The sequence below is a fragment of the Panulirus ornatus genome, chromosome 46, assembly GCF_036320965.1.
Source record: "Panulirus ornatus isolate Po-2019 chromosome 46, ASM3632096v1, whole genome shotgun sequence".
NCBI lineage: Eukaryota > Metazoa > Arthropoda > Malacostraca > Decapoda > Palinuridae > Panulirus > Panulirus ornatus.
This window is the reverse complement of record NC_092269.1, coordinates 28311354-28329292: the sequence shown is the minus strand read 5'-3', so window position 1 is coordinate 28329292 and position 17939 is coordinate 28311354. Positions and strand designations below refer to the sequence as shown.

Here is a 17939-nt window from a genome sequence, read left to right as displayed (position 1 = left end):
GTGCTACTCCTTCCTTTGCTCTTGTCCTCTCACCAACCCCTGACTTTACTCCCAAAACACTCCCAAATCACTCTTCACCTTTACCCTTGAGCTTTGTTTCACTCAGAGCCAATACATCCAGGCTCCTTTCCTCAAATCTACTACTTATCTCTCCTTTTTCTCATCTTGGTTACATCCATACACATTTAGACACCCCAATCTGAGCCTTCAAGGAGGATGAGCACTCCCTTCATGGCTCCCTCTTCTGTTTCCCCTTTCAGAAAGTTAAAATACAAGGAGGGGAGGGTTTCTATCCCCCACTCCCATCCCCTTTAGTCGCCTTCTATGACACGCGGGGAATGCGTGGGAAGTATTCTTTCTCCCCTATCCCCTGGGTTATATACATGTATATATATTCATTTCTATTTTTTATTATACTTTGTCGCTGTCTCCCGCATTTGCGAGGTAGCTCAAGGAAACAGACGAAAGAAATGGCCCAACCCCCCCCATACACATGTATATACATACGTCCACACACGCAAATATACATACCTACACAGCTTTCCATGGTTTACCCCAGACGCTTCACATGCCTTGATTCAATCCACTGACAGCACGTCAACCCCGGTATACCACATCGCTCCAAATCACTCTATTCCTTGCCCTCCTTTCACCCTCCTGCATGTTCAGGCCCCGATCACACAAAATCTTTTTCACTCCACCTTTCCACCTCCAATTTGGTCTCCCTCTTCTCCTTGTTCCCTCCACCTCCGACATATATATCCTCTTGGTCAATCTTTCCTCACTCATCCTCTCCATGTGCCCAAACCACTTCAAAACACCCTCTTCTGCTCTCTCAACCACGCTCTTTTTATTTCCACACATCTCTCTTACCCTTACGTTACTTACTCGATCAAACCACCTCACACCACACATTGTCCTCAAACATCTCATTTCCAGCACATCCATCCTCCTGCGCACAACTCTATCCATAGCCCACGCCTCGCAACCATACAACATTGTTGGAACCACTATTCCTTCAAACATACCCATTTTTGCTTTCCGAGATAATGTTCTCGACTTCCACACATTCTTCAAGGCCCCCAGAATTTTCGCCCCCTCCCCCACCCTATGATCCATTTCCGCTTCCATGGTTCCATCCGCTGCCAGATCCACTCCCAGATATCTAAAACACTTCACTTCCTCCAGTTTTTCTCCATTCAAACTCACCTCCCAATTGACTTGACCCTCAACCCTACTGTACCTAATAACCTTGCTCTTATTCACATTTACTCTTAACTTTCTTCTTCCACACACTTTACCAAACTCAGTCACCAGCTTCTGCAGTTTCTCACATGAATCAGCCACCAGCGCTGTATCATCAGCGAACAACAACTGACTCACTTCCCAAGCTCTCTCATCCCCATCTCATCTCATCTATTTATTATACTTTGTCGCGAGGTAGCGCAAGGAAACAGACAAAAGAATGGCCCAACCCATGACAGAGTTAAATCATCATCATTTTAACCTATGTTCCTTCGGGCATTATGTATTTGCAGTCCAGAGTATACTGATGATGAGTTTGAGAAGATATATTCTATTGGATCTAAGTACCCTACATCTTTCACTGATAAATCCTTTAAGTTAGCAGAGAATTCATTTTATAGAGTTGAACCCAAATCTCCCTTTGACACCAAGAGTCTTTTAGTTCTCTCTTTTAATAATAAATTTACTTTACTTCCCATGTTGCGGAAATCCTTTAATGTAAATGTTTTCCTTCAGCAACAAAAAATACAATAAAGAATATCTTAATCAGGAACTCATCAGAAAATTATCCTGGATGCATCAACAAAATGCCATGTAGAAATTGTGATAAGTTTTATGCTGGGCAGACTAGTAAGGATCTTTCTGTTAGACTAAAGCAACATAAGTACAGTATAAGAACAGGACAAGAATCATATGCCTTGTTTAGTCACGTTAAAAACTGGAGTAATGCCATCTCAGTTTTAACTCTAACTCCAATACCACAAGAAATATCATTGAATCTTCTATCATTAAATACACAAAGAATTGTAACCTTAATATTAGTGAAGGTCTACACAAATTGGATAGCTTCATTGTTGATAAAATTCTTAAACAATTCCCCTTCTTGTCCACATAATAAGTTTATGATACATTCGTTGTTTGTCTTGGACAATCACTTTTACCAAATGGCGCCCTAGCTATATCTCTTCATTGTATATCAAGCTGACTTATATTTTTTTCTTGTATCTCCCCTGATGATGTGATTATTACACGAAAGTGCTCTTGGGAACTTACTGTGCTTCATTTTCCCCGTAGACTCATAGGAATATACTTGATCACGCGCAAAATTATGATCCCCTCCAATACATACTCAAGTACATATTCATACTTGCTGCCTTCATCCATTCCTGTTGCCACCCCGCAACACATAAAATGGTACCCCCCTCTCCCCGCATGCGTGCGAGGTAATGCTAGGAAAATACAACAAAGGCCACATTCGTTCACACTCAGTCTCTAGCTGTCATGTGTAATGCATCGAAACCACAGCTCGCTTTCCACATCCAGGCCCCACAAAACTATCCATGGTTTACCCCACACGCTTCACATGCCCTGGTTCAATCCACTGACAACACGTTGACCCAGGTATACCACAAGGTTCCAATTCACTCTATTCCTTGCACACCTTTCACCCCCCTGTATGTTCAGGCTCTGATCACTCAAAATCATTTTCATTCCATCCTTCCACCTCCAATTTGGTCTCCCACTTCTCTTCGTTCTCTCCACCTCTGACACATACATCTATTTTGTCAATCTTTCCTCATTCATTCTCTCCATGTGACCAAACAACTTCAATACACCCTCTTCTGCTCTCTCAACCACCATCTTTTTATTACCACACATCTCTCTTCTTTTATTACTTACTCGATCAAACCACCTCACACCACATATTGTCCTCAAACATCTCATTTCCAACACATCCACCCTCCTCTGCACAACCCTATCTATAGCCCATGCCTCGCAACCATACACTCTTGGAACCATTATTCCTTCAAACATTCCCAATTTTGCTATCCCAGATAATGTTCTTGCCTTCCACACATTCCTCAACGCTCCCAGAACCTTCACCCCCTTCCCCACCCTGTGACTCACTTCCACTTCCATGATTCCATCCACAGCTAAATCTACTCCAGGTTATCTAAAACACTTCACCTCCTTCAGTTTTTCTCCATTCAACATTACCTCCCAATTAACGTGTCCCTCAACCTTACTGAACCTAATAACCTTACTCTTATTCCTATTTACTCTCAATTTTCTTCTTCCCCTCACATTACCAAACTCAGTCACCAACCTCTGCAGTTTCTCACCCAAATCAGCCACCAGCACTGCATCATCAGCAAACAATGACTGACTGACTTCACAATCTCTCTCATCCACAACAGACTGCATACTTGTCCCTCTCTCCAAAACTCTTGTATTTACCTCCCTAACCAACCCATCCAAAAACAAATTAAACAACCATGGAGACATCACGCACCCCTGCCGCAAACCAACATTCACTGGGAACCAATCACTTTCCTCTCTTCCTACTTGTACACATGCCTTAAATCCTTGGTAAAAACTTTTCACTGCTTCTAACAACTTACCTCTCATACCATATATTCTTAAAACCTTCCTCAAAGCATCTCTATCACCCCTATCATATGCCTTCTCCAGATCCATAGATGTTACATACAAATCCATCTGTTTTTTCAAGTATTTCTCACATATATTCTTCAAAGCAAACACTTGATCCACACATCCTCTAACACTTCTGAAACCACACTGCTCTTCCCCAATCTGATGCTCTGTACATGCTTTTACCCTCTCAATCAATATCCTCACATTTAATTTCCCAGGAATACTCAACAAACTTATACCTCTGTAATTTGAACACTCACCTTTATCCCTTTTGCCTTTGTACAATGGCAATATGCATGCTTTCCGCCAATCCTCAAGCACTTCACCATGATCCATACATACAATGAATATCCTTACCAACCAATCAACAACAAAGTCACCCACTTTTATAATAAATTCCACTGTAATGCCATCCAAACCCACTGCCTAGCCAGCTTTCATCTTCTGCAAAGCTTTCACTACCTCTTCTCTGTTTACCAAACCATTCTCCCTGACTCTCTCACTTCACACACCACCCCAACCAAAAACACCCTATATCTGCCAATCTATCATCAAACACATTCAACAAAATATTCACTCCATCTCCTTCTCACTTCATCACTACTTGTTATTATCTCCCCATTAGCCCCCTACACCGATATACTTATTTGTTCTCTTGTCTTACGCACATTATTTACCTCCTTCCAAAATATCTTTTCATTCTCCTTAAAATTTAATGATAATCTCTCACCCCAACTCTCATCTGCCCTCTTTTTCACCTCTTGCACCTTTCTCTTGACCCCCTACCTTTTTCTTTTCTACACCTCCCAGTCATTTGCACTATTTCCTGGCAAAAATCATCCAAACCCTTCTCTCTTTTCTTGCACTAACAATTTTACTTCATCATTCCACCACTCACTATCTTTTCTAATCTGCCCACTTCCCATCTTTCTCATGCCATATGCATCTTTTGTGCAAGCCATCACTGCTTCCCTAAAAACATCTCATTCCTCCCCCACATCATTTGCTCTCACCTTTTGCCATTCTACACTCAATCTCTCCTGGTATGAAAAAGCTCTTCAGAAGAATTATGGCACCTATACAACATCCCCAGATTTTGGGAAGTAAAGTTTGTGCTGCTTATCATGTGAGGTTTCCAAATGAAAATGGAGGATATGGCAGTGCACAGCATGTTAACCCATTCACTGAGGCTGGTTTATGGCCTACCCCCACGTGTGGTAGAAATTACAAAAATTTCAAAAATATCATTAAGCATATTTAGTAATAAAAATGAATAGAATTTTCTCTTCTGATGGTTACAATGTAGAACTCATTTCAATTTGGCCATCCTTATGCCATCAACATATGCATATTTTCAAGGTTTTGAAGCTCTCTCTGCACTACCAATGCACGATGTAGCAGCAGGATATTTTGCTTCCATTAAGTTTTCCTGTGAAAGCATAGTAATGGTTTTATAAGGATTAATGTTTTTACATAATATATAAATATTCATGTGAAAAGTAATGACAAAAATACTTAAAATTTTCTCTATGAATTTGAACATAGTGTTGCGTTTGGGGAAAGCACATACCAGATGACCTATTCACAGCACTAAACTCTTATCTGTTCATATATCTTTAAAAAGCATGAACTTTGTCTGAAATTTTGAGCATATTTGTTGAAGAATTTGCCAGATTTTCTGCAACTTATCACCTCCTCAAGCAAGCTGTTTGTTGCCAACAAAATGAATAACTCCCATGAGTTGAAGAAAGAGGTAACAATACACTAGCTTTCCAAAAATCTTTATCTCATATACATCATCCATTTTCCAACAGTCATTCATTCTTACTTCATTCTACAGGTAACATAAGAATCATCACACAGAGGAAAAGATACACCTCATTTTTTTTATTTTTGTTGGTCCTGTTAGCCATCTATGGCAAGGTGGAAATGGAAGAAATGTTTCCATGAGATAGTGATAATATCTTTGAACAAGCATTTTCTAATCCTGAATCTGAGAAATCAAACACAGTCTTTTGGTATAAACAACATAACCTACCAGCCCCATATGCAGCCAAATGCTCCATCCCAACCACTCGCACACTTAATATTGGCAAGGGTGTGCATGGACCACGTCCACCCTTACCATCTCCACCAAAGTTACAATACCTCCATCACTTTCACTAAATGGTCATTCACTTTCTCTTACTACCATGCTTCGCTGATCCAAGTCATGAAAGAATAACAACATAATTAGTGGGGTCAGAGAGGCATGGCAAAAGCCTGCAGTTGTTGTACTGACCTCTATACCAAGATCAAAAAATGGCAATAGAAGGAATGATGACTGTTAGGTCTTCTATCACCAATATATGCTAGCCAAGCTCCCAGCTGGGAGTTTTAAAAGCAGAAACCACAAATATACCAACCACAGTGAACCCTTATTCTTCAAGGACACCACATAGGTACTAGTCGCAGTGGATGGGTTAAAGTTATCATTATGTTGGAGAGTAGTGTTCAAAATTTGAACTTAAGGAAATGATTGACATTCAGAAAGGTATACAGGTAGAAACTGCATTTAAGGACTTCTGAATTTAACCAAGCTACTGCTTACCCACTTCGTGATGTTACACAATTCCAACTTATGAGGGATGTAATTATAAACTACATAAAGCATTTAGTCACTGTACCTACCAAAAGTTCCTCACGTCTCTGTTTCTAACAAATGAAAAGTAAACTAAAAACTAAGACAAATTTTGATGATTAACAAGAAGATGAAAAGATGGGGTTGGTTGCTTGTAGAATGCCATTACATGAAAAGAACATGGGCAAAAAACAAAGAAATAACAGAATTAGCTGTGAAAAGCACACAGTAGCTCTAATTCAAAGTCAGGAAACTTGTGTGCTATTCAGATAGGAACCTCATTTGTACAAGTATTTGGATTCTGAACATTTTTGACCAATGTATTTTTTTGACAGAGAAATCTTCCTGTCCTTTATGAATTATTCTCCCGTTTCTTCATACTGCACTGCATTCATCAGTTCCTGTTGCATAATGTTACAAAATTATTCAAATTCTAACAAAACCTCACGAGGAGGAAAACAAGAATGCCTTAAAGAGTCTTAATCTATAATTATGAACATCCTTCACCCTTTACCCACCTAAATTTAGTAGTACAAACATTACCATACAGAAACAGATTCTTACCTTTCTATTTCATTGTGTTTCAACTCCATATCACTTAGCTTCTTCCAATAGGCAAAACAATATGGATACAGAGGCAGGAATCCATCAAATGCAGAGCGTGCAGCTTCCAAGTTATCCTAGAGGTAAAAGCATACTGTGGTTCTCATTATACTACTAATGAGCATAATACAATATCAACCAGAAATCATACTAAAATTGGTTCTAGGACACTTGCAAATACCATGGATAAAATATGAGCTCTTACCAAATTGAAACTATGTTTTGTGCAGGCAGCATCATATCATACCTTAACCCTTTCACTGTGCATTTAGATTTCATGGTCATTCCCTAAGTGTCATTTTTCCATGAAATGAAGTCTGCATTTGACTACCTTTTCTTGCATTAGATCTGCTTTAAATGGTAATAAAGTTTCCCCATTCGGCATCAAAATTTACCAAAAATAATGTTTAACATTAGAAACTTACATTATCAACAAGAAAATGAAGAAAACTTGACAGTTTTTCAATATACAATAAAATTCCACAAAATGGCTGTAGAAGTCAAATGTGTGTCTCAGGAATAAATCTGTCTTACTCATGTAGAATAATACCATAATTTGTGAATATCATGCACTGTATGCAATTAAATCTTGTAGGCATTTCTCAAGTGTGTTTTTTTCCCTGAAAAATTACGCCAACATAACCATTTTTCTGACAGTTTTTCAAACCTGAAATGACCAAAAAGTTGCCTTCTCTGACATAAAATTTCTCTAAAACAATATCTAACTACAAAATTTTGTGAATGAAAATACATTCATGAATTTCCATCAGTTATCTAAAATATTACCAAAATCATAAGTATCATGAACCACATGTTTCAGTATTAGCAAAACTCATTTGCACTGTCTAGCTAATGCATAAAGAATCTCCTCTATCTCCTCTCTTGTACAATTTCTCTTCTTTGATTAATAACATATGAAAACTAAAAGGTGACATGAATAAAATATAAAATCAATAAAACATAATTCGAGGAATAGTCACCAACTTCTCTGAGAAAAAATATATTCATCATAATTTCTTCAGAGATAGGTAGTACAGGTATACCACCGAATTTCTGGCAACTGATGGTTCGGTACATCCTTAAGTCCAGATAAAATCACACACGGGAACTTGAAATTACTGAAGCCACCAGACTAGTTTACTGGGTGGCCACAGATGGCATTGTGTGTAGGGCACGCTTATTTACATTCTTTACACTGTACTCATTGGTGTGGTACCGCAATTCTGTGAGATTCTTAGCTTATTTTGCTTAACTTTAACCCTAGTTATGGCTTCAAAGACATATGAGAGTGTCAGTCATGATGTCAAACGTAAACACCAGTCCATATCGATCAAAGATATAGGAGAACTGTTGAAAAAAATGGATCGTGGTGTTTCGGTGCATAAGGCTGTGTGGCATCTACAGCATTGGTTCATCAACTGTTTATGATATAAAGAAGCAAAGGGAGAAAATATTGAAAATATATGCAGACAGTGATTCCAACAAGCAAATGACAATTAGAAAAACTATGAAAGATGGTAAGAGCACTGAGCATGATCAAGTGATGATGGAATGGTTTCGATAGCACTGCAATGACGGAGTGGACTTGTCAGGTAGCATGATAATGAACCAGGATAAGTTGTTCCATAAAGAACTTAAATTACAACATGAGCATAACTATAGTGAAGGATGGCTTCAAAGATTCAAGAAGCATCATGGAATTTCCATGAATAAAGTGTGCCAAGAAAAGAAGTCTGCAATCCACAAAGGAGCTGCCGAGTATGTGGACAAATCTGCAAAACTTGTAGCAGACAAGCACCTTAGGTTTATAGTGTATTTCATTTATTTATTTAATTAACAATTAATATTTGTTTAATTTAAATTTCTAGCAGTCCATGGTATGCTGTAGACACATGGGAGATGTATAATCAGTGGGTTAGAGGTGTGTTGATGAATTATTATTACGTGACCACGATGGTCTGGTAAAATGGTTAATCCGGCAAGGCTTTGGAACCAAGAGTGCTGGAAAATTGGTGGTGTAACTGTAGTTGGCAGTTGGTAGGCAGCCAATGATCAGGGAGATATATCATCAGTACTACCCGCCTGGGTATAGGGAGAGTTAGCGACATCTGCTTAGTTAGCCAGCACTTTAGTGACCATCAAGTTGCACTCCTCTGACCCAGGTAGCTGTCTTTTCTTTCTGCCTCACTAACATGTGGACTACTGGCATTCAGTCCACAAAAAATACAATCTCTCCTTGCTATATGCAACGCATGACAACACTTAACTAACACAGCTCACTCTTCAAAACTCTAGTTCTTCCTGCAGTGAGCACTATGCATTAGCCCTGCCTTCTGGCAGAATGGTAGGAGCAGTAGACAGAAATAGTAGGTAAAAACATTTTGGCAGGAGCATTTGGTAAAAACTTTAGGTAGAAGTAGTAGGTAGGAGCATTAGATAAAAATAGTCATTGGGAACATACAGTAGGAGCATCTGCAAACACTGCACTAGAGTTTCCCTCTGCCAGTGGCCTGTTAACGGCGAAGCACTAAGAAGTGTCAGCGGCACTGGAGTTCTTTAGTTATGGTGACTGTTGCTATGGCCACTCCTTTGAGGGAGTCCACTTGGAACAGGCATCAGAGATACAGAGAGATAGATGGAATTTCTTCAGAATACAGAATATACTATAAAATCAGTTCTTCCTCTGTACATAAATTTCCCACATCACAGTGAAAATAAAGGGAAAATGTTCCCATGGTCATAAGTGTAAGTGAATATCCTGTTCTATGTTTACATTCACATATATCTACATCGCTGATAGTTTGACAGGTATTTAAGAGGCCATATGGGATGCAGTGGTTAATGCAGCAGAGGAGAAAATTCTTTTGGGTGCCACAGAGAAAAGCTATTTGCAATTAAAAAAAATAAAAATTGATTGCATATCAATCAAAAATAAAAAACTAATTACAAAGATATGATATTTGCAGTGAAAGAGCTAAGGATTCTTTACGTATGAGAGGCATATATCTGCTGCTTCATGGGCAGAAAGCCTGTGTCTGGTTTCTGTCTCACCTACCCCCTGAATGTTTATGTTACACTGTACAAAAAGTTCATGAATGGATAACCAACTCATATGATTAGTTTGAAGACGTTATTTTCAATATAATTTTTTTTAATTTATTGTACTTGATCGCCGTTTCCTGCATCAGCAAGGCAGTGCCAGAAAACAGACAAAGAATGGCCCATCCACTCATAAGCATGTATATATACATAAACACCCATACATGCACACATACATACATATACATATCAACATATACACATATACATACATATACATAAACATACACAGACATATACATATATATGGATGTACATATTCATACTTACTTGCCTTCATCCATTCCTGGCACTACTCCGTCCTATAGGAAACAGCGAGGTAGCGCCCAGAAAACAGACAAAAAAGGCCACATTCATTCACATTCAGTCTCTAGCTGTCATGAGTAATGCACTAAAACTATAGCTCCCTATCTACATCCAAGCCCCACAGACCTTCCCATGGTTTACCCCAGACATTTCAAATGCCCTGGTTCAGTCCACTGACAGCAAGTCAACCCCAGTATACATCATTCCAATTCACTCTATTCCTTGCACACTTCTCACCCTACCAATTGCTTAAAATCTTTTTCACTCCATCCTTCCACCTCCAATTTGGTCTCCTGCTTCACCTTGGTCCTTCCACCTCTGACACGTATATCCTCTATGTCAATCTTTCCTCATTCATTCTCTCCATATGTCCAAACCATTTCAATACACCCTCTTCTGCTCTCTCAACCACACTCTTTTTATTTCCACACATCTCTCTTACCCTTTCATTATGTATTCGATCAAACCAACTCACACCACATATTGTCCTCAAACATTTCATTTCCAACACATCCACCCTCCTCTGTACAAGTTTTAAGAGTACTGTTGCATGGACATGTATAAAAAGCTAAAAGAAAAAAAAATCTTTTTGAGTTAACCACATAATTTCACTAAACTATCTAATAATTCATATGAAAATCTTTCAAGCAATGATTTCAAGTAATGAAGTGTATATTTTGAAATCACAACAAGCAGCCCTAAACAGTTCCTACGATGAATTTCAGTATGGAGACGAACCATCAAAACAAGCAATGACAATGTATCCTAATACAAGAGCACTGACGCCTCAAGAAAAACAATGAATGTCCTTGAGAGTGATGATTTGGAACAAAAGAACAAAAGACATCTAAAATAAAAAGGCAAAAAGCAAAAATGCAGGTAAAACATGGAAAAGAATCCCACAACAGGAATGACACTCTGGTGACAAAGATAACGCAATGAAGAAATAAACTATTTCATTTATAGCAAATTTGATCAAAAGCCATTAAATTCTTTTTAGCAACAAAATTAATGAACAGCCCCCTAAACTGAATAGCTATACCATAATTTCAATTATCAAACTCACATAACTGTCTACACTGAGCAAACAAGAGAGACAAATTCTCATATGCATCACAAAGGAACATGATCTGCTAACTTATAAGCAGACAAAATAAAGTGTGGGTACATTGGTAAAGGAGGAGTTAGGATGAATCTACAGTTGAACAGATACAATGTGTATGTATGGGCACAAAGAAAAGCAGGAATGTCAGATGACTAAATGAAATCAATGACAGATCAACAACACTAAATACAAACAAATACATGAATCAATGAATCTTCCATAACTAAATATGGAGCTAATAACAGAGTTCCATAAGAACCAGCACTCCGGTAGACCATTACATCTGCCATCTGAATTTCTCATGTAATCCCAAGCATAACCAAAGCTCTACTGAGGTTTTACAATAAACAAATGTTAAGGCTCTCACTCTCTTTCTCTCTCTCCTCTCAGTGGGGTGCAAAACCAATGGGTACAGCACAGTGACCTCTCACTGTTTTGATCTGGGTAAGGTGCCTTCCCAGCCTCACACCATGGGAACCAACATGCCACCTCCTCTCCCTCTATCTTCCCATTCTTCTACTTCATCCTGGTTCCCTACTCCTCACTATCGTTCCTATCCATCCCTATTGTAGCAGTTTAAATGAAGGAGCCACAGGCCACATTTTTGGTCTTTATGAAAGGTCAACTAAAAGAGTGGCTGCAGGGCTCTTCGCTAACTGGGAGTAAGATCAGTGACTATCTGTATTGTGTGTCTGTCTTATTATGTTAATCTTATTATTCATATAAGCCTTATCTGTATGTTAGCCCTTAGACCTGTACTTGGTGTCAGTTAATGAGCTTTTTAGTTAACAAACAGTAATGGATATTTGCATAACTGTTAACTTATTTACGTAAGATTAATCTTAGTCTAATATAGTATTTGAGCTTTACTGTGTTTTTACATGTCTTATCTATCAATGTCTAAAACTCATTTCTCATCTGAATGGTTATAAAATACAGAGGGCCTGTCCTGAATACTCTGAATTAATTTCTTGTTTTACAAATCAAAGTTTATTAAGTAGGTAATCAAAATAAGATATCCTTGTACTAGCCCTTGGCAAAGTTAATATTTCCCAGTGCTATGATCTGATGTTAAAGTAATTGTCCCTTCACAGCACAAATCTAAAAACTTTACTATTTCTAATTCAGCTTAAACAGTGAATCAATTTGTGAAATCATTAGCTATACCCTTCTCTGAATATGGCACATGTGTGGAAAATCTCTCACAAGAACCAGTATGATTTGCAGTAACAGATTATTGGCTGAAATTAGCTCATCATTATGAACTCCTGCATAACCATAGCTATAAGAAATCAGGGATTATAACTAATGTTGTAGACTTAAGGTAGAGGAGGACCTTCTTCCAGATGAGGTTGCATACCTTTGCATACAATCGTCTTCTACTTTAATAGAACTTAAAAAACTTAAATTGGAGAACTTAAGGCACAGATATACTTCAAACGACAATAACAGCAACACAAAAAGAGATGCTAGATTGCAGAGCCAATGAAAAGGCAGCTGAATTAGCTCATGTACAGCAGATGAATTCTTAAAGACATCACCAAGTAACCCTGACACCGCTGGTAATAATTTAGGTTTGCTGCTTAGTTTTTTAAAAACGGTCCAGCATAATGTTTTGAACAGTCTCAATGTGTAGCTCAGACTCTAAAGTGGTCAGATAAATGTTGGAGCATCATGATTCAGATGGTGCTGACTGGCCTGGCTCGCTCTGTGTGTTTAAATTCCCTCTGATCACGTTCAGGGTTACCAGTATGTTAAAGACCCATACTGAGTGCATGTAAACATACCCAAACATTACTGTAATAGATTTAGGAAAGTGGAAAGGCTGACACACAATCTTACATCAAGTTATCAAGTTTTCCCATGGGTTAAGAAAAAATTTCTCATTGCTGACTTCATGCTATTGGTGGCACATCATTTGATGGTTTGAAGGAACTGTTCCTAACTGAGCTGTTTAAGTTGGCTGCTCCAAAGGGAGTTAGCTTGTTTTTATCATCAAAGGAGCCGCCCACCTGGTTGACAATATCGGGTTGACTCAGTGTGGAAGATCCTTTAGCTACAATATAGGCTCCTGAGAGTGTGCCTGCTAGTAACTGGTAAGCCACCTGAAAAGCCTATCATAACGACTTAAAAAATAATGACTTGCTTCTAATGCTGAAAGAAAGGACACTGTCCTTCTGACTGTCCCAAGCTCATGATAAAGGGTAAAGGGAATGGTGAAGCCCCTGTCATCCAAGCTGTGAAGCTGAAGAGCCATGCAATGGCAAGAGGCTCAACTGCCAGTTGGTTTGTCATTAAAAGACATTATATTTTATTACACTTTGTCGCTGTCTCCCACGTTAGCATGGTAGCGCAAGGAAACACACAAAAGAATGGCCCAACCCACCCACATACACATGTATATACATACACGTCCACACCCAGCACATATACATACCTATACATCTCAATGTATACATACATATACACACAAAGACATATACATATATACACATGTACATAATTCATACTGTCTGCCCTTATTCATTCCCATCACATGAAATGAAAACTCCTCCCCCCGCATGTGCGCGAGGTAGCACTAGGAAAAGACAACAAAGGCCACATTTGTTCACACTCAGTCTCTAGCTGTCATGTATAATGCACCAAAACCACAGCTACCTTTTCACATCCAGGCCCCATAAAAATTTCCATGGTTTACCCCCAGACGCTTCACATCCCCTGGTTCAATCCATTGACAGCACATTGACCCCGGTATACCACATCTTTCCAATTCACTATATTCCTTGCATGCCTTTCACCCTCTGGATGTTCGGGCCCCGATCATTCAAAATCTTTTTCACTCCATCTTTCCAACTACAATTTGGTCTCCCACTTCTCCTCGTTCCCTCCACCTGTGACACATATATCCTCTTGGTCAATCTTTCCTCACTCATTCTCTCCCTGTGACCGAACCATTTCAAAACACCCTCTTCTGCTCTCTCAATGAGAGTTGGGGTGAGAGAGTATCATTAAATTTTAGGGAGAATAAAAAGATGTTCTGGAAGGAGGTAAATAAAGTGCGTAAGACAAGGGAGCAAATGGGAACTTCAGTGAAGGGCGCAAATGGGGAGGTGATAACAAGTAGTGGTGATGTGAGAAGGAGATGGAGTGAGTATTTTGAAGGTTTGTTGAATGTGTTTGATGATAGAGTGGCAGATATAGGGTGTTTTGGTCGAGGTGGTGTGCAAAGTGCGAGGGTTAGGGAAAATGATTTGGTAAACAGAGAAGAGGTAGTAAAAGCTTTGCGGAAGATGAAAGCCGGCAAGGCAGCAGGTTTGGATGGTATTGCAGTGGAATTTATTAAAAAAGGGGGTGACTGTATTGTTGACTGGTTGGTAAGTTATTTAATGTATGTATGACTCATGGTGAGGTGCCTGAGGATTGGCGGAATGCGTGCATAGTGCCATTGTACAAAGGCAAAGGGGATAAGAGTGAGTGCTCAAATTACAGAGGTATAAGTTTGTTGGGTATTCCTGGCAAATCATATGGGAGGGTATTGATTGAGAGGGTGAAGGCATGTACAGAGCATCAGATTGGGGAAGAGCAGTGTGGTTTCAGAAGTGGTAGAGGATGTGTGGATCAGGTGTTTGCTTTGAAGAATGTATATGAGAAATACTTAGAAAAGCTAATGGATTTGTATGTAGCATTTATGGATCTGGAGAAGGCATATGATAGAGTTGATAGAGATGCTCTGTGGAAGGTATTAAGAATATATGGTGTGGGAGGCAAGTTGTTAGAAGCAGTGAAAAGTTTTTATCGAGGATGTAAGGCATGTGTACGTGTAGGAAGAGAGGAAAGTGATTGGTTCTCAGTGAATGTAGGTTTGCGGCAGGGGTGTGTGATGTCTCCATGGTTGTTTAATTTGTTTATGGATGGGGTTGTTAAGGAGGTGAATGCAAGAGTTTTGGAAAGAGGGGCAAGTATGATGTCTGTTGGGGATGAGAGAGCTTGGGAAGTGAGTCAGTTGTTGTTTGCTGATGATACAGCGCTGGTGGCTGATTCATGTGAGAAACTACAGAAGCTGGTGACTGAGTTTGGTAAAGTGTGTGAAAGAAGAAAGTTAAGAGTAAATGTGAATAAGAGCAAGGTTATTAGGTACAGTAGGGTTGAGGGTCAAGTCAATTGGGAGGTGAGTTTGAATGGAGAAAAACTGGAGGAAGTGAAGTGTTTTAGATATCTGGGAGTGGATCTGGCAGCGGATGGAACCATGGAAGCAGAAGTGGATCATAGGGTGGGGGAGGGGGCAAAAATTCTGGGAGCCTTGAAGAATGTGTGGAAGTCGAGAACATTATCTCGGAAAGCAAAAATGGGTATGTTTGAAGGAATAGTGGTTCCAACAATGTTGTATGGTTGCGAGGCGTGGACCATGGATAGAGTTGTGCGCAGGAGGATGGATGTGCTGGAAATGAGATGTTTGAGGACAATGTGTGGTGTGAGGTGGTTTGATCGAGTAAGTAACGTAAGGGTAAGAGAGATGTGTGGAAATAAAAAGAGCGTGGTTGAGAGAGCAGAAGAGGGTGTTTTGAAATGGTTTGGGCACATGGAGAGAATGAGTGAGGAAAGATTGACCAAGAGGATATATGTGTCGGAGGTGGAGGGAACGAGGAGAAGAGGGAGACCAAATTGGAGGTGGAAAGATGGGAGTGAAAAAGATTTTGTGTGATCGGGGCCTGAACATGCAGGAGGGTGAAAGGAGGGCAAGGAATAGAGTGAATTGGAGCGATGTGGTATACCGGGGTTGACGTGCTGTCAGTGGATTGAATCAAGGCAGGTGAAGCGTCTGGGGTAAACCATGGAAAGCTGTGTAGGTATGTATATTTGCGTGTGTGGACGTATGTATATACATGTGTATGGGGGTGGGTTGGGCCATTTCTTTCGTCTGTTTCCTTGCGCTACCTCGCAAACGCGGGAGACAGCGGCAAGAAAAAAAAAAAAAAAAAAACTCTCTTACCCTTTCATTACTTACTCGATCAAACCACCTCACACATTTAAAAACACCCTCTTCTGCTCTCTCAACCACACTCTTTTTATTACTATACATCTCTCTTACCCTTTCATTACTTACTCCATCCAACAACCTCACACTACATATTGTCCTCAAACATCTCATTTCCAGCACATCCAACCTCCTCCGCACAACTCTATCTATAGCCCATGCCTCACAACCATAAATCATTGTTGGAACCACTATTCCTTCAAACATACCCATCCAGGATAACATTCTTGACTTCCACACATTGTTCAACGCTCCCAGAACTTTCGCCCCCTCCCCCACCCTATGATTCACTTCTGCTTCCATGGTTCCATCCGCTGCCAATTCCACTCCAAGATATCTAAAACAATGCACCTCCTCCAGTTTTTCTCCATTCAAACTTACCTCCCAACTGACTTGTCCCTCAACCCTATTAAACATAATAACCTTGCTCTTATCCACATTTACTCTCAGCTTTCTTCTTTCACAAACTTTACCAAACTGTCAACAGCTTCTGCAGTTTCTCACACGAATCAGACATCAGCACTGTATCATCAGCAAACAAGAACTGACTCACTTCCCAAGCTCTCATCCACAGCAGACTGCATACTTACCCCTCTTTCCAAAACTCTTGCATTCACCTCCCTAACAACCCCATCCATAAACAAATTAAACAACCATGGTGACATCACGTACCCCTGCCACAAACCAACATTCACTGAGAACCAATCACTTTCCTCTCTTCCTACACGTACACATGCCTTACATCCTCGATAAAAACTTTACACTGCTTCTAACTACTTACCTCACACACCATATATTCTTAATACCTTCCACAGAACATCTTTATTAACTCTATCATATGCCTTCTCCAGATCCATAAATGCTACATACATATCCATTTGCTTTTCTAAGTATTTCTCACATACATTTTTCAAAGCAAACACCTGATCCACAAATCCTCTACCACTTCTGAAACCACACTGCTCTTCCCCAATCTGATGCTCTGTACATGCCTTCACCCTCTCAATCAATACCCTCAAACATAATTTCCCAGAAATACTCAACAAACTTATATCTCTGTAGTTTGAGCACTCACTCTTATCCCCTTTGCCTTTGTACAATGGCACTATCCAAGCATTCTGCCAGTCCTCAGGCACTCACCATGAGTCATACATACATTAAATAACCTTACCAACCATTCAACAATACAGTCACCACCTTTTTTAATAAATTCCACTGCAATACCATCCAAACCCGCTACCTTGCCGGCTTTCATCTTCCTCAAAGCTTTTACTACCTCTTCTCTGTTTACCAAATCACACTCTTATCCCCTTTGCCTTTGTACAATGGCACTATCCAAGCATTCCGCCAGTCCTCAGGCTCTCACCATGAGTCATACATACATTAAATAACCTTACCAACCAATCAACAATACAGTCACCACCTTTTTTAATAAATTCCACTGCAATACCATCCAAACCTGCTGCCTTGCCAGCTTTCATCTTCCTCAA

The 17939-nt window shown here is 39.6% G+C and overlaps 1 protein-coding gene across 1 annotated transcript in view; it reads right to left on the bottom strand.

The window, feature by feature from the left end:
* LOC139763342 (uncharacterized) overlaps window positions 1–17939 on the bottom strand; it is a 305437-nt gene that overhangs the window by 225001 nt on the left and 62497 nt on the right. Inside the window, exon 4 of the mRNA XM_071689364.1 lies at window positions 6866–6981. Within this exon, the coding sequence (XP_071545465.1) occupies window positions 6866–6981 (116 nt within the window). The remainder of the gene's footprint in view (window positions 1–6865; window positions 6982–17939) is intronic.